At 38.9% G+C, this 24,762-nt stretch overlaps 2 protein-coding genes across 2 annotated transcripts; both read right to left on the reverse strand.

The window, feature by feature from the left end:
• Window positions 1-294: 294 nt before the first annotated feature.
• On the reverse strand, window positions 295-9,007 carry LOC121425495 (monocarboxylate transporter 7-like). Its single transcript, XM_041621564.1, has 2 exons — window positions 8,728-9,007; window positions 295-598 (listed from the first exon to the last, which is right to left on the reverse strand). The coding sequence occupies exons 1-2, from the start codon at window positions 8,930-8,932 to the stop codon at window positions 435-437; spliced, it is 369 nt and encodes a 122-aa protein (XP_041477498.1). The 5' UTR covers window positions 8,933-9,007; the 3' UTR covers window positions 295-434.
• Window positions 9,008-11,512: 2,505 nt separating this feature from the next.
• On the reverse strand, window positions 11,513-17,315 carry LOC121425711. The gene is made up of 3 exons (XM_041621878.1): window positions 17,282-17,315; window positions 13,594-14,607; window positions 11,513-13,258 (listed from the first exon to the last, which is right to left on the reverse strand). The coding sequence occupies exons 2-3, from the start codon at window positions 14,534-14,536 to the stop codon at window positions 13,113-13,115; spliced, it is 1,089 nt and encodes a 362-aa protein (XP_041477812.1). The 5' UTR covers window positions 14,537-14,607; window positions 17,282-17,315; the 3' UTR covers window positions 11,513-13,112.
• Window positions 17,316-24,762: the final 7,447 nt, after the last annotated feature.

The following is a 24,762-nucleotide window of genomic DNA, read 5'->3' on the forward strand; positions in this document are numbered from 1 at the left end:
GAAAATAAGTAAATAAATACAAGTACCTGTCATATAACCTGCTGAGGTTGCTCCGGGATCGATTCCCGGCAGAGACATTTTTTCGGCATCACCAATTTTTCCGAAAGGGTAGATAGCTCTGGGGAACCTTGATTTAAGCTACGCCTACCATTGTTCTCTTCATCCATTTCTTTACAATATTTAAATAAAAAAAGAGTTGCCAAAAGCTGTTGTACATGCATAACTTTACACGTGTATGTATATATATATATATATAATATATATATATATTATTTTGTCAAGTGCATCGTGTGTGAATAGTGAGTGATCATAATGATATTGTTTCATACTTTTCATCAAATCGAAATAAAACTGATCCGTGGTAGTTAATGACTTCAACGGTTACGCTGTATTCAATTTTTTACGATGATGATAATGAAATGGTTTGAGTATATTCATCGCCTGTAATCTCCCTTACCTGTTAATGCAAGACACACGCCCAGAAGTACAACATTAGTTGAAAAAGCGCATATCAGAAGGCAAGTCGCGCTGAGTATTGCTCCTCCCCCGGCGACCAGTCGATCGTTCATCCTTTCTAGTAATAGAGATACTAATGGGCCTGTGAAATAAAAGGAAATCGTTACACCATGATATCGAACACTTCCAATTTAAATCTCCTGAAAATGGATGACATTATTGCAATCAATCATTCGATCATTAGAGATTACAAGTGGACCTGCCAAAATGAATGAATAAACTGGATTCTTAGGTGGTCTTTTATCATTTTTCATTCGATTTCGGTTGATGTGTGAAATGACTTATATTCAGATATTTGATGACCTTGGTCATAGAAATCATGGGAATTAACTTTGACTATGTTAAAAGTGATTATTACAATTGTGATGATAATCGTGATGATTATCATGACAGGAAGATCGGATTTATGAAATGAAGTTCGAGGCACACAATATACCTTGATGAATTTCTACAAAAGTTCAGACTATTTTACCCATATTTGCTTGCTCGAAATTGCAAAATGCGCGCCAGAAATTTCACGGCAGGAACTTTTTTGCTTATCAATTCATCATTGATGTTTATCAATTTATTTTTTTTGGTGAAAAATTTGAAAAATTTGTGTAAAATTTTTGCAAAGTTGCTAAATTTCAATAAAGTTTCCTGCACGAATTTTTAATATGCCAGTAGGTTTCTATTTCCCAGCAATGACTTGAAAATTCATTGGTGATGTTTTTCTTGTAATTATTTAGAGGTCATGCAAAATTTCTACGAAATTTCCGACCAAAATTTTCAGTGTAAATGGCCGTCAACTTTACATCATTTACTTCAATTATTTTCGGTTATGTTTTTAGTGAAAAAAATTTATGTATATTTTAGGTAAAATTTCCGTAAACTTTCAGCAGAATTTACACGAAATTTCCGACAAGAATTTTCATGATGCCAGTGGGTATTAATTTCACAGTATTTATTTGAATATTCATTGGTGTTGATTTTTAAAGAGATATTGTGTAAAAAAAATCGTATAAAAAAATTTCCGCAAAATTTCGGAAAAATGTCCAAGAAATTGCACAAAGCTTCAAAAAGAAAGAAAAATCTGGGAAATTCTATAAAATGTCCAAAAAAAATTTGCAACCCAAGAGTGTTTCAAAATCACATGACCTACATAAAAGTATGCAAAGCAAGTGGGCTTCAAATTCAAAGCTAGCACATAATGACGTTACGCGTATTGATGTTGTTATTTGTCTATGGCTTAAAATGACCTAAATCGTACCCGAAATTAACCACGGTCGGTTTGCGCGTTTCCGTTTTACACCCTGGCGAAGGCATTTTCCGGAAAAGTAGCCAAAAAGCGACTAGTGAAGAGTCTACGTCTACGTTTGTTTACATTATCAGCTGTGCGCGCGATCCAAAGTCCGCACCGAAGTTATCCGCAGAAATGCAGCTGAGCCATAGAGATGTATATTATTGACACTAGAGGGCGGACTTCATCAAATTGCTGTGAATTCATGTTCGGGGCGGCCGCCATCTTAAAGAGGGCAAGAGCGCGGATTTATAACACACGGCTCTATGGGAAAATATCACATATTTCACTTTTTTACATTATATTTTCAATTTAATGCTGTATGCAACGTTAAAATCACAAGGCAAAACATTTTTATGTTAAAATATATGATAACCATGCATATTTTATAAAGGATATGGATTGAACATCCAGAAAACGGGGGGGGGGGGGGGGGGATAGGTTGCTGTACGTGCATTATATCATGTAGGTCAGGGCTTGGTCTGAAGTTTCCGGGGAAGTTTCCCCTCCTTTCAGTTAATTTTGAGGAAATCAAAGTAGAAATCATATGGTGAATCACTGATAATCCCATTAAATATAATATTGGAGACTATGCGACGTTATAGCTACATTTAACACCACGGGTGTTAAATCTAGCAGCCCAATCAATAAAGGACCACATGCACCATCTGGTGTTGGAGTTATACACTGCCACTGGTGTTAAGATTACCAACATTTAGGATGTTAAAATATATCAACACCAGTCTTGGTGTTCGATTTGAACACGAGTCGGAGAATGTTATGAAGTTGACACCATTTGGTGTTCATTTGACACCCTCGAACACCTGCAGAAACGAAAATTTAAACGAAAGTTTAAATCACCCATATTGGTGTAAAAAAAATACCAACACCAGCTTTGGTGTTGTTTCACGGTTCGGATTCAGACCATTTGGTGTACGATTTCAAATTCTTCAACACCTGCAGCCTGCCGGTGTAACTTAACACTAGGATATTATACCCCAACAACAGACAGTGTTGAGTTACTCCAGTGAAGTGTAACTTCAACAATAATTTTTGTTAAAATATTTCTATCCAACACCTGTCACGGTGTTGTTTCAACACTTCTGAGTATTTGGTGTTTATTTTACACTCTAAGTGTTGTTTCAACACTTCTGAGTATTTGGTGTTTATTTTACACTGTAAGTGTTGTTTCAACACTTCTGAGTATTTGGTGTTTATTTTACACTCTAAGTGTTGTTTCAACACAGTATTGCTTGAACACTGAGTGTCAAATGAGCACCAAATAATGAGAACATATGAACACTCTAAAGTGTTAAGTTGACCTTATCTGACACCCTTGTCACGGTATATGCTATATGATGGCTTATATATTGAATAACTACTATCAGTCGACCTCGTCGTTTTTCCCCCGTTTTCTGGATGTTCAGTCCATCTCCTTTATAAAATATGCATGGTTATCATATATTTTAACATAAAAATGTTTTGCCTTGTGATTTTAACGTTGCATACAGCATTAAATTGAAAATATAATGTAAAAAAGTGAAATATGTGATATTCTCCCATAGAGCCGTGTGTTATAAATCCGCGCTCTTGCCCTCTTTAAGATGGCGGCTGCCCCATACATGGAATCACAGCCGCATTACGCGCGCGTCAATGCGAGCGATTACTCTAGTGTCAATATGTTCATCTCTATGAGCTGAGCTTATACTTTCCAGGTTCAATACGAATGTTTGCCTTGATCATTTGCCTTGCCGATTTGCTGATGTCTGTCTTTCTCTCTATCTGTCTATATATCTATCTCTCAAATTCTATCTCTATCTATCTATGTAACTGCAGTATCTATCTATCTATCTATATAATAATCTTCTCTGTCTCTCTCATTCTTTATCTAACATCTATCTATCTCAAATTCTCTATCTCTCTCTATCTATCCATCCATCTGTCTGTCTTTCTCTATTTCTCTCTCTCTACCTACCTATGTAACTACAGTATCTATCTGTTAATTTGTCGCTCTTCTCTCTCATTCTTGATCTATCTGACATCTATCTATCTCTCAAATTCTCTATCTCTGTATCCTTCTATCTATCCTTCTATTTATCCATCTGTCTGTCTTTCTCTATTTCTCTCTATCTATTTTTTAACTAGAGTATCTATCTGTTAATTTGTTAATAATCTTCTCTGTTTCTCCCATTCTTTAATTATCTATTTAATATCTCTCTCTCTCTCTCTCTCTCTCTCTATCTATCTATCTATCTATCTATCCATCTGTCTGCCTTCCTCTTATTCTCTCTATCTATATATATATCTATTTTTGTCTCACCTGCGAAGCAAAGTGAGACTATAGGCGCCGCTTTTCCGACGGCGACGGCGACGGCGGCGGCGACGGCGGCGGCGACGGCGGCGGCGGCGGCGGCGGCGTCAACATCAAATCTTAACCTGAGGTTAAGTTTTTGAAATGATGTCATAACTTAGAAAGTATATGGACCTAGTTAATAAAACTTGGCCATAAGGTTAATCAAGTATTACTGAACATCCTATTAGAGTTTCATGTCACATGACCAAGGTCAAAGGTCATTTAGGGTCAATGAACTTAGACCATGTTGGAGGAATCAACATCGAAATCTTAACCTGAGGTTAAGTTTTTGAAATGTCATCATAACTTAGAAAATATATGGACCTAGTTCATGAAACTTGGACATAAGGTTAATCAAGTATCACTGAACATCCTGCATGAGTTTCACGTCACATGACCAAGGTCAAAGGTCATTTAGGGTCAATGAACTTTGGCCGAATTGGGGATATCTGTTGAATTCCCATCATAACTTTGAAAGTTTATGGATCTGATTCATGAAACTTGGACATAATAGTAATCAAGCATCACTGAAAATTTTGTGCAAGTTTCAGGTCTCATGATTAAGGTCAAAGGTCATTTTGGGTCAATGAACTTTGGCCGAATCGGGGGTATCTGTTGAATTACCATCATAACTTTGAAAGTTTATTGGTCTAGTTCATTAAACTTGGACATTAGAGTAATCAAGTATCACTGAACATCCTGTGCGCGTTTCAGGTCACATGACCAAGGTCAAAGGTCAATGAACTTTGGCCGAATTGGGTGTATCTGTTGAATTACCATCATAACTTTGAAAGTTTATGGATCTGATTCATGAAACTTGTACATAAGAGTAATCAAGTATCACTGAACATCCTGTTCGAGTTTCAGGTCACATGATCAAGGTCAAAGGTCATGTAAGGTCAATGAACTTTGGCCATGTTGGGGTTTTTTGTTGAATAACCATCATATCTCTGTAAGTTTATTGGTCTAGTTCATAAAAAAAGGGAAATAAGAGTAACCATGTATCACTGAACATCTTGTGCGAGTTAGAGTAGTATTCAAAGTGAGCACTGCTGCTATATTGAACCGCGTGATGCAGGTGAGACGGCCAGAGGCATTCCACTTGTTTAAACTTATCTATCTGTTAATTTGTTAACATTCTTTGTCTCTCTCCCTCTTTATCTATCTAACATCTATCTATCTCTCATCTATCTATCTCTATCTATCCATCTGTCTGTCTTTCTCTATTTCTCTCTATCTATCTATATATCTGTTAATCTATCTTCTCTGTCTCTCTCATTCTTTATCTATCTAACCTCTATCTATCTGTCTCTCAAATTCTCTATCTCTCTCCTTCTCTAGGCATCTGTCTGTCTTTTTACTCTCTTTCTCTTTGTCCGTCCATATTTCTATCTACAACATCTCTCTCTATCTATCTATCTATCTATCTATCCTTCTCTCTCTCCCCTCCCCCTCTCCCTCTATATATCGACCTCTCTGTCTCTCCCCCTCTCTCTATTTATCTATCTATCCATCCTTCTCTCCCTCTTTCTCTCTCTTTCTATCTATCTATCCACCTCTCTCTCTATTTCTATCTATCTATCTGTCTATTTTGTCTCTATATGTTTATCAGTTTCGGCAGCTTCTAAGTGTATCAATCCATCAAACTTCAATTTGTCTTTCCATTATTATCTGTTTATTTTGATTTTGTCTGTCTTTCTATTCATTTAGTTAATAATTTATTTTTAGAAAAAAAAATATCATAAACAACGCGACTGCAAAAGCATGTTCGGATTTCACTCCTGTGCCGCTCTCTCTGTACAAGAAGTGCCGAGGAACTCTGCGGTGGTGGACTCGCCTGTGTCGCACGCTGCATGCAACCAGCGACGTGTGTAGACTCTTCACTAGTCGCTTTTTGGCTACTTTTCCGGAAAATGCCTTCGCCAGGGTGTAAAACGGAAACGCTCGGTCGGTTTGAGGCATTTCAAAATTTTGACACGGGCGTGCGTGTGCGTCATGACCTTTGATGTCATTTCCTGATGACCTCTAACCTGAGTTGGATGTGATGTAAATATGAATGTTTTTTAAACGATTTGTTAGGGTGATATGATCAATTGTAACATTTTACGAAAAGGCGCCTATATGATGTCAACATGATTATGTTGACCTTGAAAAGCTTCTTTAGGCATGTCCATAAAGACGTCTATCCATGTCTTCCCATGACATGAAAATCAAGGAAATTGACGTGCCAGGATTTTAGATAAAGTGGAAATACAATTTTCCTATCAAAATAACTGATGAAAGAAAATGCTTACGAAATTGATAGGTGGTATGTCATATACTTGACAGACAACCTAATAAATAATATAGGATTTGTATAGTACATGTAATCACCTACATTTCCCCGACTAAGCTAGTCTACCGATTCCAGTGCTCACAGCTGTTTGACAATACGTCCTGCCGTTACCCATCATAATTTCAGAACAGAAATAGGGATTTGACGTCTTGATTGAATTTCTCATCGAATATTTGCAAATATTCAACAGTCGGCAAAATGCGCCTTGGCATACATACGTGTATAATAAAAATCATACGTTACAATGAAGTTTTGGGGGAATCCCACGATATTACAGTGAAACCCTTGGATTGCATGATTATCAGAACTAAAACGGAAAGTTGCCTTTAAGGGCTGCTCCGGGCTGAAAATTGTACGATTTAAACAGATGAAGAATAATCAGACAAAGAGAACACTGAAAACATTTTCAAAATCTGACAAGGATTAACAAAATTATGGCATTTTAAAGATTTGCATTTTTCCGCTGAAACACTTCTAGGCATGTCTTCATAAAAATTGAATGAACAAATTGATGTCATATCCCCACTTGTTCTTTTGTATTTTATTGAATGAAATTGGGTTTATTCAATTTTTTTCTACCAAGAGCTGAAGAATTGGATTGACAACTGATTAAGTGCAATGGATATTCATTGCTCGAACTTGATTCATTATAAACAATGATAAAGCAGACTCATTATTCCCACATGACCTGTATGAGAAATGAAACAATTATCATTTCATGTAATAATTAGGCCTGGGACTTTCGGGTTTTTTTCTTTTCGGGTACCCGTGGTAATTTTCGGGCGGGTACCCGGGTACCCGAAAATCATGTCGCTCGAAAAATGACTGGTGGAAAAACCCCATAGGTGACGTCATCCAGCCACTGCGACGCAAGCCAATTTATAAATGAAAATATAGTAAGCATGCGCATTGCAAGCCTCAGCCCCACGCAGTATTCCGTCAAAAAAAGTCTGCAATACTGTGTCACCTCGTACCAAAATCGACCTAGAATTCCACTTTCCTTTATTTCATATGAATTGTGAAAGGTATTCTCAGAGGATCTGTTTTCCCACCGATACCGCACTGGTAAGCAAATTTTTATTACTTCTTGCTTTTCCGTCAAAATCTTACGAAGTAGCGTCGATATTACATCGTGTTCGTGAATATCTAGAATCTATCGCTACGTGAACAAAGTCAATTGATTTCCGGGTTTCGGAGCGTCGAATGCGCCAGCCAATCACGATCGTGTTACCATTTTCGGTTTATGATAAACTGAAAATGGTATCAAGAACGTGATTGGCTGGCGCCTCGTATGCTCCGAAACCCGGAAATCAATTGACTTTGTTCACGTAGCGGTAGATTCTACAAACTCACGAACACGTTGCAACATCGACGCTACTTCGTAAGATTTTGACGGAAAAGCAAGAAGTAATAAATTTTGCTTACTTGTGTGGTATCCGTGAGAAAACAGATCCTCTGAGAATACCTTTCATAATCCATATGAAATAAAGGAAAGTGGAATTCTAGGTCGATTTTGGTACGAGGTGACACAGTATTGCAGACTTTTTTTGACGGAATACTGCGTGGGGCTGAGGCTTGCAATGCGCATGCTTACTATATTTTCATTCATAAATTGGCTTGCGTCGCAGTGGCTGGATGACGTCACTGCGCTGCAAAAGAAGCATGGCGACGATTGAACGATCTCAGTCACATCGTCATCACTTGAAAAACTAGTATATTTAAGGATATTTCGAGGGTAATTGGTGAGATTCAGAATGAGACTTGTGTACTTTTGTGATGAGTTTACAATCATGTCTTACACTACGCAATACAAATCAAATGTACGTTATACTGGTGAGCAATTTTCGGGTATCGGGTATTGATTTTTCTACCCGGGTACCCGACGCTTCCGGGCGGGACCCGGGTACCCGGGTTTTAGTCCCAGCCCTAGTAATAATAGAAAAACTTATGCTTTTAAAATTCTATAACTTCGTTATTTGTCAACCGATTTTGAGGAAATTTTCATCATTTTGCTCTATTTATTCAAATGTAAATATTTTCAGCCCGGGGTACTCCCCCCCCCATTTAAGCGGTTAGGTTGTGGAGCACACTTTAATTCGCACACATGTAGATAGTAGAGGAATATTCAAATTGCATGTGGGCGAAATTACCGTCTCCAGCTTTGTGAGTGAAGCAATGCAGGAACTTGCATTTTGGTATTTCACTTTGGAGCTCATCGGCATTCAAACATGAAAACCTACTTACCTGCGAGGTATGTGAGGGTAGATGGCAGGCTGCAGATGAACCCAACAATGGCATAGCTTGAGTTTAATCTCACCACCATCTCATGGAGAAGAACGCCAAACGATTTCGCGATGCCTCCATCGAACACCAGAAGGGTAAACTTACAGAACACGATCGCGTATCCCCACCGCCAATTCAAAATGTTTCCTTCGGTTGGAGGCTTCATTATTATTCATTGTTATCGGTACGAATGATTAAATCAAAGTTAAAAGAGTTTGGTGTAAGATAATAGACCCGTTCGTAGTTACTTCATGGACAATTTTGGTCAAATGACCTTTCATTTCTTCCATTATGATAGGCAGATTTCAAAGCAAGATATTACGTAAGCTTGCCTTACATAGCAGGATGAAGAAATTGAATAGACCAGGTGACTAGAATAGCACACCCATGAACACTTTATGAAGGTATTTGTTGCATTCCTACTTTGAGTGCATATCATAGCATGTTGTACAATGTACTTGACAAACTGTGGAATACCAGTCGTTCGTGGACGCATTGTTGTTTATTGTGGATGTAAATGAAAACCACAATTCAAAAGAATATATGAATAAGCAAGACATTAAAGGTGGTGCTTATCTGATTAGATTTTAAACCACCATGTCACTTTAGTACAAATGACCTTCTTCTGATCATGCGCAGAATATTTTAAACATGCGCAGAAAGGAACTCCGAACTGGCTTATTTTGTTGCTTTACTAGACCTTTACAAAATAGAGAGTGTGAGGAAGAGAGATAGACAGAGAGAAACAAAGAGGGAGAGTGAAACGGAGAAAGCATGACTGTTGAGAGGAGAGATTCCATTGACTTTGACAGGTAGTGGTATCACAATACTAGTAATCTACATTCGCAAATCTATGTCTTCCTGCCAGCAGGTGTTTCACAAATCTGCGTATGTACATGATGTAATGAATTTGACACGATATCTGGACTCGTTTGCATACATCACTTGTTGCTAGGTCTGGCAAGCCTCTGGTAGAGTTTCAGGTTGTCAAGAAAACCCATTGTGTGAAAAGTGTGTAGGCCTATGCATTTTGATTAATAGAAAAAGTTACTCTAGATCAAATGTGAGAGTGGAAACGCAACCAGTTTGCATTCTCAAAATAGACAATTTTTTTTTATACTCATGAACTGATGAATTTCAATTCATAGTTGACTTTTAATGATCTGCATATATTTCTTGGTGCTAATGAATATGCTGACGGCGATCAGACTTCACCGGGAGGGCGATTCACGGCGGCTTGGCTTCGAAGTTGGATGCAACCAAAGCCCTCTCTCTTGTTTGTTTTCTAATAGTTTGGGCAAATCACATTCAATTGGCTGTAAAAGTGGTGTTTATTCCTTTCTTAAGGCATGGTCACACCGCCCGAGCGTTGTTGGAGCGGTCGTGGAGCGGTAGGGAAAGAGGGCCGAATTTCGCTCACAAAATTGGGGAAAAAATCGAAAAAAAAAAAAACAATCGAAATCGAAAAATGGTGAACGGTAGCGAGCGGTGACGATTTTTTTTCTCTCCGCTCCACAACCGCTCCAACAACGCTCGGGCGGTCGTGGAGCGGTAGAGAGAGAGGGTCGAATTTCGTTCACAAAATTGGGGAAAAAATCGAAAACAAAAAAATAACATTCGAAATCGAAAATGGTGAACGGTAGCGAGTGGTGATGATTTTTTTCTCTCCGCTCCACGACCGCTCCAACAACGCTCGGGCGGTGTGACCAGACCTTTAGGCAAGTAAAAAATTAAAACTTGCAAAATGTAAAAATGTTAATGTTAATGGAATTACAACTAGCTTCCCATTAGTCTGCGACTCCGGATTTTGATGATTGCAGAGACGTCTCCGCGACATCTCCGATAAATCTATAACACTTGGGCCTATGTCTCCTCCGAGGAGTCGCAAGAAAGTCGGACATGCTCGATTTTTTTCCCCAGTCGATGCACTGGTATTCAGATGAGCTTGGGGTGCCATGCCCCCTCGCCCCTGAAAAAACCCATATTAACATTATTTTCTAAGTAATACATGTAAGTCAAAAGCTACAATAAAATTACAGTATCGAATAGGGTGGGTCGTGTTTTTTACTCGCTCGCTTTGATCACTCGCAGATTCTTAGAAATGTTGTCCGCTACCTCTACAGCATAATTGGCCTTTCAATTTGTATGGGCTCATATACGTTCCTGCCGCGACGTGTCCAAGACATTACGATCAAATGCGTAAGCGTCGTGGAGTTTAATTTCATCTACGATTGCTAAGACGACTCCGGTGTCTCTGCGGAGTCAGTGCGCAGTCTACGAGACCTCTCTGCGATGTCGCAGAGATACTGCATGAGACCGCAAATACTAGTTAGACTTACTGTAAGACCCTATATCACGCTAATACCTCAGTCACATTTCCATTACGGCGGCCTAGTCGTAAACAGCCGCTTTATATAATTTTATTCAAACTACCAATATTTATTTGGTAGACTCTAAAAAAATATTGGGTAAAAATGCTCCATGAGGGTAATAATGTGTCCAACCAAAATTAGACATTTCTTTTGGGCATTTTTATTTATCCATTGTGATAAAAATGTTGCCCATTCTAACGTAACTGCTGCTTATATTTTTAACCTTACTGGGCAATATGCTTTCTGCATTGGGTAAAATACTGCCCCAAATTGGTTGGACACATGATTACCCTCGTGCTGGTTAAAATTTTACCCAATTTTTTTTAAGTGTACATAAATGTTATAACGGCTGTTTTCGAGGAAATGTGACTGAGGTATATGTCTGTTAATGTCTCAGAGACTACAGTCATGGAGACCTTTCCAACATAAAGTCTAACAAAGAACTCTGTACAAAATCTCAGTGACGTCTCGGGCGCTATTGGATGTCTCCAGACAAAGGTACACACAGTTGCCCCAGACAGTCGCAGCGATGTTCGATGTATAGGAAGTTCGATGCTTGGGAAGCATCGCTGAGACGTCGCTGAAACAAAAAAAAAGTATCGCAGCTTCTGCATAGGGGACGTTGCAGCAGCATCTAAGTAGCTGTCGAAATATACAACTGCATTTTCCTTGAGTCTATTATGATGTTATATTGGCAAACTGTTGGAAAACGCAAATTAACAATTCTGACAAACAGATCTTTTAAAATCTATTTATAAAATTGCTAATTTACTCCTGTTGCACTTAAGATTCCAATATGTGAATAAATATACCCTTGTCGATTCTACTAATGCCATGTTCATTTATAATCCCCTTTCCCTCATCCCCGCCTTGATCTCTCCCCCTCCCTTCTCTTCTTCTTCTTCTTCTCTCTTTCTACCCCACACTAAAGGACCAATACTCGCGAATTTATATACTGTTTAGTGCACGGTCTATGATTCTCGGTGTTAATCTACCATCCACCCTTTAAAATGAAATCATAGCTCACATCAACTTCTAAATCATACCTTGGACTTTGGACCATCAGATAAATCGTCGACATTTATTGTTCTGTGGGCCTAATACTTTAGTTATCGTCTCGTCGCACTTAAAATGGGTTTGCTTTATGATATGTGTTTTGTGGAAATGTACTGACAGTTGTTTCTGAAGCAAATGACCTTTGATTTAAACTTCATGTTGTTAAAGGCGCCATCTATTAACATATCTGATTATACTGATTTTCTCTCAAACATATTCTTCTTGAAGCTGATAACGCTTAACCATTTCACAACTCAATAATAATTGAATAAAAAGTAAATACACTTTTTAATTTTAGACAGTACAGGATAACAGACTAAAATATGACGATTTCCCGTCGCTTCTGGCAATCTGCAAAATCAGTGACGAGGATACAGGGTCACTCTATCGTGTGAGTGACGTAAAAAGAAATGACACCTCGCAAATCCTCAATTCAAGGGAAAAAACATGTCATGAAATGCATAAGTATTACATATCAAGTATGATCAGTTGGTATTCTTAGAAGTGATGCAAATTTTGATTTGCGCCAAAGTAAGGTATAGCTGTTTTGTATTGCAATCAATATTATCATTCCCTTTTACTTGCCTAAGTAGCTGAATGGAAAAACATTTATCTACATAGATCGAATGTTCATATTATTAAGCAGTATACATAGTCCTGATTATTTACATTTCAGGAAGTACATGTACGAAGAACCGTACATTTTTCACGTTTAAATGCCCACTCATATTTTTGCTTATAGCAAATTAGGGCTCCTATATAGTCACTGATCTTGGTCCTGTAACACTATTTAACTTTAGCGATTGATTGCAGTGTTAAATTATAGCTTGATTACATTCATCATTGTGAGCGATCAAGCGAAGAAGTCAACAATACGATCAGTCCCGGTGCTTTGTGTTAACGGACGGTTTCATGACGTCACTTGTTCCCTTCCGTGGTGATCCTCGGTGAATGCGTTCTCAATAAGATAACGGTGGTGATCAAGATTACCATAGAAACAAAGTGAAGAACACCGATGAACATGAAGACCTTGGTGTAGGATTGAGTTATGTCGAACAGAAATCCTGATGGAGGAGGAGAAAAAGATGAACAACAATGTAATTCGATCAATACCATCGGTACATGTTGAGTCAATCATCTTCTACTACCAATCGTTCACGTATTTGATATCACATGCCATAAACACTGCTAAAGACACATAGTACCATATTAATCGTAATCATGTAATCATAGTAATAATTTTCAATAAAGCATATATTTACAGACCGTATCATGAGTTAAGACCCCTACAGTCTCCCGCGTCATTCAAAGGCAACTAAGATGCCAATTCAGTCAATCCCGGGAGTCCATTGCTAATGTATAACATTAAAATCATAATGAAGAAAATAAATACAAGTACCTGTCATATAACCTGCTGAAGTTGCTCCTAATCCCAAAAATAAATGTACCATTGCAGTAAATCGTCTGAATTTGTCTGGGTCTAATGCAATCTTCTTTACCACGGCAAAAGGCATAGTATCTTCAGTAAAGAAACAAATGCCTTGGACGAACGCCAAACCGGCCCGTACAGTATACCCTGACCCGGTGAAGTCGAGGAGAAAAGTCAGGGTGCAGACAATACCAATAGGGATGTATATCAAGAAAGGATCGACGTTTTTAGAAATGAGAATAATGAACACTGTTCTTCCTAAGATACCTCCAATACCTGCCAAGGAGGATAAAAATACCGCATGGGAACTGGTAATTCCAAGGGATTCGGCATGGGGTACCAAGAACAGCAGCCAACCGTACAATGCGTATGAGAAGATGTAAAACGATGGCATGTTAAACAAGACCAGCCAGTCATGAAAGGTGAGACCTCTGCAACAGAACTTATACCAAGGTTCGGCATTGCCCTTCGATGTCCCTGCAGACACCCCCGCCGGTTCGTCGTTGTCTTCTTCAGTGATCAGTGGTAAGTGTTCAGTGGTCACAGCAGCAGCAACGTCATCAAGCCAAATCGCTGACTGATCAGATCCTGTACTGGTTGACTGATGTTCCTGAGAAGGAATATCTTTACCCCTTGATTCCAGAGCGCTGTTATTTTTCGGTCGTATAAGCTTACTTGTCATCTCGCTATCTGTTCGAGCCAGTCCCATCGTCTTAGCTTCAGGACAATGACTTTTAATTTTCTTCATAATTGGTTTACGGATTACCGCAGCACACACCATGACGTGAAAACCAATACCGGCTATAATCAGAAAACTTCCGTGGTACCCGTAAGCCTCTTGCGATCTTTCTACGATGAACGGTATGAAAGCTGCACCTGCAGTCAGACCATACAAGGAAAGCGTGTTCATCATGACAAAATTATCAGGGAAATAGTCGTTTATGATGAGCGTTGTGGGCAGAAAAATACAGGCAAAACCGGTCCCTAAAATTAAAATGGAGATAGAGAGTGGGGGATAGTAAACGACAGGTAAACTAAATAATGATAATTATTTATGCAACATTTGTGTATCACTATAGCTAGAATGATTCTAATCCCTGCGTTACTCATACCATAACCGTTACGCACGGCTAACCTGATCGCCCGTTCGAGCATTCAATTTTTTTTTCCTACACGGTCACAACATTTGGTTGGAGAGTGGCAAAGTGTAGACAAATGACTTTGCCAGAAGACTGAAGTGCTGCCGTGGGTTAAATTTCTGAGAGTTACCTACTGAATGGCACCTTATGGCACCTAACTGTGCAACCATAAGTCACTTTTCAACCAAACTTGGATGGTAGATGAACGGAGGGAACCTACATATTATGCTGCACTTGGAGGTCACATGGTAAAGTCAAAGGTCATTTTCAGGTCAACGTTAAAGTTTCCTCGCAAGACTCTCTTATAAATTTGCAACCATAAATCACTTTTTCAAACAATCTTGGATGGTAGGTGTACTTAGGGGACCTGCAGGCTATTGTGTTAGGAGGTCACTTGGTATGGTCAAAGTTCATTTTGAGTTCAAGCTTAAAGTTAACGTGCAATACTCTCATGACAAGTGTTATTCAATCCCAGTCACTTCACATTGAAATTTTGATACAATTCTGTTGCATGCCCTTGCAAATCCACAAATTCGTTTTGCCTTGTTTATTTGCCGGCCAGATGGATCTGGACAGGATGATTCTCCCTGCAAGGATCAAACCTGTGGTGAGATCCGAAGTGGAGTTATTCCGGAGTCCAGGATGAGTTACTCAGTCCTCTTTGGAGGGCAATATGGAAATTCTGAGATTAGTTCGATCCGGTTTCAAAGCGGAGTACTCAACCCACTTCGAGAAGAGGGTTACAAACGGAGTTACTCCGCACCGGAAATGCGGTATGCGCGTATCGCTGTGATCTTGCCACACGTATGGCGCGAACTCGCTTGGAAACCATGGCAACGACTGCGGATACACCGCTGCGGTGCTTGGCAATATGGGGGTTTAGAGTCAGTCCGCAGTACAAGCGTATAAACTCAATCCGGAGTTATTCTGGAGTAACTTCACTTCATCTTCAGTATGAAAACGGTACATCACTTCATTTTCGCCTTCTTAACGATTAACGAGTATCATGTGAGATTTACTTTTGAAAAAGAGACGAGCCTGCATAAGGCAAACTTCTCCCCAAGTGAATCAAAACAAACCAGTGCCCCGTCTTCCAAAGAGTTACGATTAATCCAATCGGTTGTTACTCTATCGAAATCCATCAGTGTCATAATTTTTGTCTGCAGAAAATTTGCAAAATGTTTTTTGTAATATAATATTCAATGTAAGCTTTGCACAATTAGTCTTCGGACTACAGCATTGTATTCTGTTTTATATGTAATAAACCGAATTGGATTGAATTGAATTAGAATAGAATTGAACTGAATCTGTTAACAAAAGAGATCACACCAAATTGTCAAGAAATCAATGAATTTATGGATATACATACATATCTAGGCCCGAATTGACAAAGGAGGACTAAAGTTATACCCCGGGTATAACTCAGCCGTGGACTAACTTTAGCACCCGGGTATAAAGTTAGTCCATGGATTAGTTAGTCCATCGTTTGTGAATAGCGCGGTGGACTAACTTTATACCCGGGTGCTAGCTAACCCCCGACTAAATTTAACCCCGGAATAACTTTAGTCCACCTTTGTGAATACGGGCCAATAAGTTTAATTTGCTGGCTTCCCATAGTTGCGATTGATTTAATCAAATCTTGTAAGACGGGGCCCAGTTCTTCAGACCTGGGGCCTGCTGCATAAAACTTTTTACCTAAGAAAACTCTGGTAAAAACTGAAAACTAAGGTTAGTCTGATTTCTGCAATTGACTTTAACAAAGGGCAAAAACTGCGGTAAAAACAACCTGAGTTTTCTTTTATGCAGCGGGTCCATGGGGTACCTGTCCATAAGTGTCCTGGGGTCGTTTCATGAAAGGACTTGTTGGACGTTTTATCCGACAAGTACCAGTTTATCCGACACTTACCATAGGAACAGTGTGTCTCAGCCAATCAGAATCAAGGAAAGATGTCAGATCTGACAACTTGTCGGATGAAAATATTGATGAAACGCTCCCCAGATTTAACAGCGTTTTGGCTGTCACCTTGTAATCATAGGGTAGCGCGTTCGAATCCCACCACGGCCTCGCGTCCGAGGCAAAGAATTAATCCGCCCTTCATGCCCACTTTACTGTCACTCTACACCCAGGGGTGAAATTTGTACCCGATAGGATGCGAAAGCCCATGTAGTGTGCATAGCAACCGAGTCTTATCTTTTGTTGGATTGTTCCACAGGGAGAGGAGAATGGCGTACGTTGTATGCGGGTATGCTAGGATCCGACAACTCGTTTATAATAACATTTTTAACGCGATTGTTGATTCGTCATCCCGAAGTATTAAGCGCTACATAAAAGCGAAATATCATTATCAAAAGGACTTGCGATAAATTGTGGTCACTTTAATCTTGTAATATCATGTTATCTGTTATCTAGTACACTAAGTTCAGTAGTCACGTTTTGGTATGTTGGGGGTCATGATGCTAGTATAATATGCTAGTAAAATATTGTTAAAAATATATTCATCGCCCGTGATCTCCCTTACCTGTTAATGCGAGACCCACGCCCACAACTACAACATTCGTTGAAAAAGCACATATGAGTAGGCAAGTCGCGCTGAGTATTGCTCCTCCTCCGGCGACCAGTCGATCGTTCATCCTTTCTAGTAATAGAGATGCAAGTGGAGCTGTCAAATAAAGGGAAATCGATACACCACGATTCGATTAGAATTTCATAACAGTTAGAATACACACTTCAAATTTAAATCTCCGAAAAGTACATGACATAATATCGATCATTTGATGGTGAATATTATACATTAGCCAGAAACAGTTATGATAGTAAGGATTTGAAATATAATCGTCGGCGGTCGTCCGAACCGTCGTATCACGCGTACGGCGGTGCAAACCCATTTCACAGAAAATCGGCTTTAAAGTTTACTATAATTTTCACACTTAGTTCTCAAGCCTTTCAACATATTCGTTGCTACAAAATACATGGTTGGAAAGAACAAGAGACGTGCTTGGTATATGTATCTTTAATTTTACACAAATCTAAGGATCCGAGAAAATATGGCAAAATAACTAAATGCTTGTAATTTCGGTTGGAGCTGCTGAGATTTGCTCTGTACGAAAACGCCATAGGGGAAAGGCCTACATTATGGTGGCGCGCGCGCCACTTGTGGCGCACCGAGCCTTGCCGAGTGGCGATTGGGAGCCGGTATCGAAAAAAAATTAAAAAATTAAGGAAAAATTGGGGAGAAAAATATATCTATTAGCAACCTGGTAATAAGGATTTGGTGATAATTTTAATACAAAGAGAAAACAAAAACTCTTTACTTGACACTTAATTGCTAATTGTTTCCTCAAATTTTCGTCGCACGCACCACGAACCGTCCTCGCGGAATAGATACAGCGCGCTGTCGCACCTCGCGATTTCATCACGAACCGTCCTCTCTGTTACGATGCCCACTGTGGCGTAAATAGTTCACTTCAAGAAAATATAAAGATACGGGATGAAACTTTGGAACCTAAACTATCTAACGAAGACACCGGCAAATAATTTGCTTTTCTTGTAGGTGCACTTGTAGGTGCACTTTTTGCTGGTTTTAAAAAAGCTTTTCTTTAAGTGCGTTTTCTGCGAAACTAACTTTCGTATCAAAGCGCGCAGAGAGGGCGGTTCGTAATGCGTGCGACGTTTTGTCTAATTTAGCACTCGATAACCCCTATTATGGAGGGAAGATCGATGGTGTTCTCCTTTTATCTATTCTATGCTGTACAAAGGTTATGTGCCACACAAGTGATTTGAAAATTCCGTTTGTAGGATTTCTATTTCAACGGTAAGAAATTTTGCAAATTTTTAAAAAAATGACTGGGTCTGGAGAAAAGAAAAACTCTATATCCATATGCTTGATTACATGGCAATTGTTTAGAAGATGGTGAGGTCTGAGTTTTAAAGTTCATTTCCCTTTTTAACCACCGGGTCTTGAGTAAAGTCTACGCTTAGCTAGTTCAGGTATAGCGTTAATCATGTTGCTTGGAAGAATATATGGCCAAGACTGAGTATTAAAAAGTAGACTAATAATATTCATATTGTATGGTACGGTCGCATTGGGTCTGGAAAAGGAGACTACCAGCATTCGCTTCGTATGGATTTGTCACAAATTATAGTGTCTTAAAAGTAGAGTAGCACCCTTTGTCTCATACAGAACGTTCCACTAGCTCTGATAAAATAGATAAACATTCATCCAGGTTCGGCAGAGCGAAATTGATAGTGGTGGGAGGGAGGGCACAGCGAAAAAAGGGCACTTCCTCTTTTCAAAAGGGCACCTGAAACAAAAAACAAAATAGCATATGTACCTTACTAGGGTACTGAGAAAAATAACTGAGGGGCAGACATGGTGTATGGGGCAAAATTTCTTCAAAGCTGCGAGCGAGCAAAATCTTGAAATTTTAATGAAAAAAAAGCATTTGTGATAGATTTTACATAGAGAACAGTATTTTATTTCCCCACTTTTCTTTCCTTTTCTTCTTTTCTCTTTCTTGGTCTTGAAAACTTTTGGGACCCATGGATCGAGTTCCATTTTTAAGGAGGCAAGTGCCCCCCTCCCCCTTCCCCGGTTCAGATGCCCCTGCAGAAAAGAAAGGACGCTAATTGCAAATACATTAGCAAATTGGACATTTGAACGAACAAACTAGAAGAGGGGGGGGGCATTTATCAGAATTAAATGAGGACTCATTCATATGGGGCACTTGATCAAAGCTGAAAATGTACACACTGCAGAAGAAGCGGTTCACTCTGAAAAGGGTGAAAAGGGGCAACTTAGAGGGGCAAGAGGAACATTTTAAAAGAATTTTTATTATAAAAAATATGCACTTTTAGAAGGGATAAGAACACGAAATAAGGAAAACGGGCGATGATCGGGAATGAAAAGAGCGGTTTCAAGAATGGAAACTTATTTTATACCAGAATGGCCACTTATATTTATTAAAAAGTAAAGGGGCACTCTTTAACACATAAAACGGGTCCTTCTAAGATGAAAGGGGCACTGAACGCGTTGAAAGGGGGCAAAGTTCTTGGGTTAAAAGGGGAAAACTTTTTAGTGCTTCAAAATGTGGGGGCACTCTACACCCCTTGCCCCCCCCCCCCCCGGATTGCAGCCCCTGCATTCATGTAATATGGAACATTCGTTGTTAAATCGAGGAGGTGTATGAATTACAACCTAAAAATATTGCATTTAGAGAGTAAAGTGCATCTGTGGGTATATAGTTCAAAATTAATGCCTCTTGTTGATAAAGTGCGCCATGATATTTGTGGGAAATATTATATACGACAGTGGGTACAGTGTTTTACACATGTGGCTGTTATTACACTAGCTGGCGTCTGTACATCACTTTGGGTGTGTAAAAAGAGATAGCAAAGACTGCCTTGTTTGTATATTCATAGATTCATGAAAAATATAATATCAAATGCCATTGTAATATAGGGTTATATAAGTAACCCTATATATATATAAGTAGAACAACACTTAAATTCATCCCATACATAACCAACAAATTTTAATGTAAAGACCAATGTGCGCTACAATTAACACACTGAAATAGACAAGTTAGGGATTTCTTTGAACCACTGGCATAACTTGGATTACAGAAAAATAACAAAACGTTCTGTAATAAAAGCATTTTTTTTAATATTTCAAAATCATAATGGATCCGAATATATATTAATATGATAAGTATATAGTTTGATATAAATGATATAATAATAGCAACTAGTGTTCAAGTTTTCAGAGCAATACCTCATTGCACCTAGTCCAAGTGGATGTCAGGTTCCTAACCTAGTTTCTATGGTAACGGTTACCGCATGAAGTTTGAAATGTGTAGCGAATCGGGGATTTAAATTTATAGGTGTTTCTTAGGTACCATTCTATCGGCCTGTTTTGAAGGGGAAATCCACCCTGACAAAAGGTTTACCGCAAAATTAGCAGAAAAATATATTGGTGAAGGTTTACGGAAAGCCCATTAAAGATTAAGAAAGTTATTAGAAGTTTGAGTTTTTGATCTGTGACGTCATATACTAGCAGCTGCCCCGTATATTATATGCACCAAAATGTATACTTTTCAATATTTTAATCAGTGGTTCATGATTGCTGAAAAAAAAATCTTTCAGGTGCGGATGTGAAATGATTTGTATGTTGATATACTTAAGGTACAATAAAAGCCATTTTCATTTTTTTTTTAAGAATTGACATTTCATTAATATTTTGTATTACACCATAAGTGGGAAAAACTGCTCGCAAATGACGGCACCGTTAAAATGTAAAATTCTAATAGCTTTTTAAATCTTTGATAGATTCCCTGAGACCCCCACCAATATCATTTTAATTATTTTCTGCTATTTCTTCAATGAACTTTATGTCAGTGTGAATTTCCCCTGTAATGAATTAAGTATAATACTCGGGATCCAAAGTGTGCTTCAAATTTGAATATTAGAAGAGCGATTTGACATGAGAAGGCCGTGCATGTAAGTCCAGGAAAAAAATAAGAAATACCAACTCAAGTGTTATCAATTTGATGCAGAAGATCTACAGTATCATTTGAAAATGTTGCCCTTTCCATTAGTCAAACATTATAATTCCAATTTTCTTCTCAGAACCTTTCTTTTTTAATCTACTGTACATGGAGGGGCTTTTGGATTTTTTGGCATGGGGGTTTAAGACTGACCATTTGTACCTCTGTCATTTTTACCTCAGCCATTTTCACCTCTGCCATTATTAACTCTACCATTTTTACTTGTGCAATTTTTACCTTTGCCATTTTTACCTCTCCCATTTTTACCTTTGCCATTTTTACCTCTGCCATTTTCACCTCTGTCATTATTAACTCTACCATTTTTACTTGTGCAATTTTTACCTTTGCCATTTTTACCTCTCCCATTTTTACCTTTGCCATTTTTACCTCTGCCATTTTTAACTTTGCCATTTTTACCTTTGCCATTTTTACCTCTGCCATTTTTACCTCTGCTATTTTTACACCGAGCCTTATTTTGCACACGAGAGGATATGATAAAAACATGCATTCAAATTGCACATGGGCGAAATAACGGTCAATATTATCATTCTGATGAAAGAAATATGAATACCTGAACAAATACAGTAATTTGCATTTTGGTGTTTTATTATGGGGCTTATCGTCATTCAAACATGAAAACCGACTTACCTGCGAGGTACGTGAGGGTACTTGGTAGGCTGCAGATGAACCCAACAATGGCGTAGCTTGAGTTTAATCTCACCACCATCTCATTGAGAAGAACACCAAACGATTTAGCGATGCCTCCATCTAATACACTAAGAATAAATTTACAGAATACGACAACGTACCCCCGCCGCCAATTCAAAATAATTCCTTCCGATGGTGGCTTCATAGCTGAATTGTTATTAAAAATATATAACGGAATCCAAAGTCAGCGGAGTTGGTGTAACGCAGTGCGATCCGCCAGGCTTTGTTATGTTGCTTCCCTACACCTCTTTAAAATCAGTCAAGAGGGAGAAAAAAATGGCATCATCGCCATTGACATTTTTCAAAGGACATTTCAATGGACTATTCAAATGAAAAAAAATTAAACAGACTTCGACTGACTTTAAACAGGTAGGATGGCCGTGGGAAGCTGGGGTGCTGGGATACTGAATTATCCCCAAGATCTGGCCGAGGGTCATATTCACCATATACAGCACCCCCTGGAGATCCAGTAGTCATGCTAAAACTTAGAATTTTACCCCCAAGCCCCCCCCCCCCATACATAGCAAATACCTATAGCACTTTACCATAAATATGATCATAGCACTTCACAACGAAACATCATGATAATGATAATTACATTAAATAGCACTTAAACATGTATCTACGGGGACTGGTGCCTGATCTCAATGCCCTGTTCACCTGCAGTTTAAGGAACTTGCCTAAAAGGCAATTCGGCAGGCTCATAACTCACAAGGGCTCTAAAAACACCAGGCCTACACTGTTAAAAAAACCCTGATTTTACAGAAAAGGGAGAAGATTTTGCAAAAAACAATAACAGAATCATTCTGTAAATTCATAAAACGTGAATTTTTCTGCAATTTAACAGAACAGTTCTGTTATAGAAGGTGGAAACGGGTTTTTTTTTTCTTGAAGGAAATTTGTAAGGTTCCATACGCCAAATACCAATTTCCTGAAAGACTACACAATCTGGTAAGATTACAGTTGTTCTTGAGACTCTGCTGCAGCCTAGGGACTTCTTTTACTTTAAGGATAAATGTTCTAACAGTGTAGGATTGCTTAACCCTAATATACAAAAGCAACCCCTGCTCACAAAACATGAATAGTTAAATCAATAGTTAAACCCAAAAAAAAATCATATAAGGAGAAAAGGTTTCAACGAGGAAATAAATGCGTTTTAAGCAGAGATTCAAACGTAGGCCTATCTGTTTATACGCCACTGTAATTCACCGCTTGTTTGCTACTCCAGATTTCGCTAAATGCAAAGTCGTCTCCTGAAAATGTCTCGAAAAATATTGGCTTCTTCGAGAAATCGGAAGAAAGATGCTCGATTGTTTTAAAAGATTTTTTCGGAGACATTTTACACTTCAGAATGAAGGTTAGGTTTTTAGTTCTGCTATTTAACATACCTACCACATTTGCAGGCGGTGCTGCATGCCTATGGTAAATAACATACGCAGCCACCCCCTCCCCCCCCCCCCGCCAGAAAATTTGGGGTTGCCGGACCCCGCGTCCTGTAGTCATGTGCTATTTCACAGCTTTCGAGAGATATTGATCCATACGGCGCATCTGCCCATTTTGTATGGCTCATTCATTTATAGGCCAATGCTGAGACGCATACCGGCACCAGTTGCATGCGGTAGGCCCATTGTTGCAGAGACGTCGTGGAGACTGCATCCTGAGACATCTCTGCAAAGTCTGTATGTGCGAATTCGCAGAGGCCTCCCAATGCTGAGGTGTCGCAGTGACCGGCAGAAGACCAGAAAAACTGATAAGACTTACTTAACGCCATATCAGACCAAACCAGAAGTTCCTTTGATGATGCCTCAGATACTACAGTCGTGGAGACATCTCCAACATTTTGGTTTCTTCAGTCATCAAGTTGACGTCTCTACGAAATCTCCGAGGCGTGCCATGTCTGCGATGTCTCCAGACAAATAGTCGTTGCGACGCCTGGAAAACATCCTTGAGACGTCGGTGCAACTAAGAAAAGTCTCAATGACTACTTGGGGACTTCCTGCAAAATCCAAGTGATTGTCGTGAAATGCAATTGTTTCTCACCTAATCCTCTGTGATGTTACATACTAGGCAAACTGTGGGGAAGCTTTGTTAAATCCTTCAAAGTATTAACAAAAACGAGGTGCCCGCTCAATGTAAACAACCATTTTTTTTCCTTCAGTTTTGTTTTATGTGCTCATTTTCTTTTATTTTCTTGGTCGTGGATTTTTTTAATAATTCTTTTTAAGGGGTTTAGTGGCCCTTAGTCGAAATCTCAGTAGTGGCTCGTATACAGAAATACCAGAGAAAAATGAGAATTCTGACAAGTACAGCTCTTGTTAAATCTCCTCATGAAATTGCAAAGTTGGTACTTAATAATAAGATCACATGACTTAATATTCAACTGTCCAATGCCATATGGTTCATATTCCCCATTTCTTCTCTCTCTCTCTCTACCCCCCCCCCCCTATCTGTGTCTCTATATTTATCTATCTCTCTACACCTGTATTTTATCTCTTGTCATCATATTTTCTTCTCCTCCTTCTCCTCCTCTTTTTTCTCGTTTTTCTTCTCTCTTTCTACCCCCACAGTAAAGGACTTTTTATACTGAAGCCTCCTTTTACATGGTCACTGATCCTCGGTGTTAACCTTCCATTCATCCTCGACACAAAAATCATAGCTCACATCAACTTCTAAATCCTAAATTGGACTTTGGACGATCAGATAATAAATAGACGACATTTATTTTTCTGTACTGTGGGCTTAATAGTTT

The sequence above is a fragment of the Lytechinus variegatus genome, chromosome 12, assembly GCF_018143015.1.
Source record: "Lytechinus variegatus isolate NC3 chromosome 12, Lvar_3.0, whole genome shotgun sequence".
Taxonomy (NCBI): domain Eukaryota; kingdom Metazoa; phylum Echinodermata; class Echinoidea; order Temnopleuroida; family Toxopneustidae; genus Lytechinus; species Lytechinus variegatus.

Bases quoted from the DNA above. Each gene is read 5' to 3' on its own strand.
- LOC121425711 (XM_041621878.1), bottom strand. From the start codon at position 14,536: ATGATGAACACGCTTTCCTTGTATGGTCTGACTGCAGGTGCAGCTTTC. The intron at 13,259-13,593 runs GTACTTGTATTT...CTCCTCCATCAG, and splicing joins TTCAGCAGGTTATATGACAG to GATTTCTGTTCGACATAACT.
- LOC121425495 (XM_041621564.1), bottom strand. From the start codon at position 8,932: ATGAAGCCTCCAACCGAAGGAAACATTTTGAATTGGCGGTGGGGATAC. The intron at 599-8,727 runs GTAAGTAGGTTT...TTTATTTCACAG, and splicing joins TACCCTCACATACCTCGCAG to GCCCATTAGTATCTCTATTA.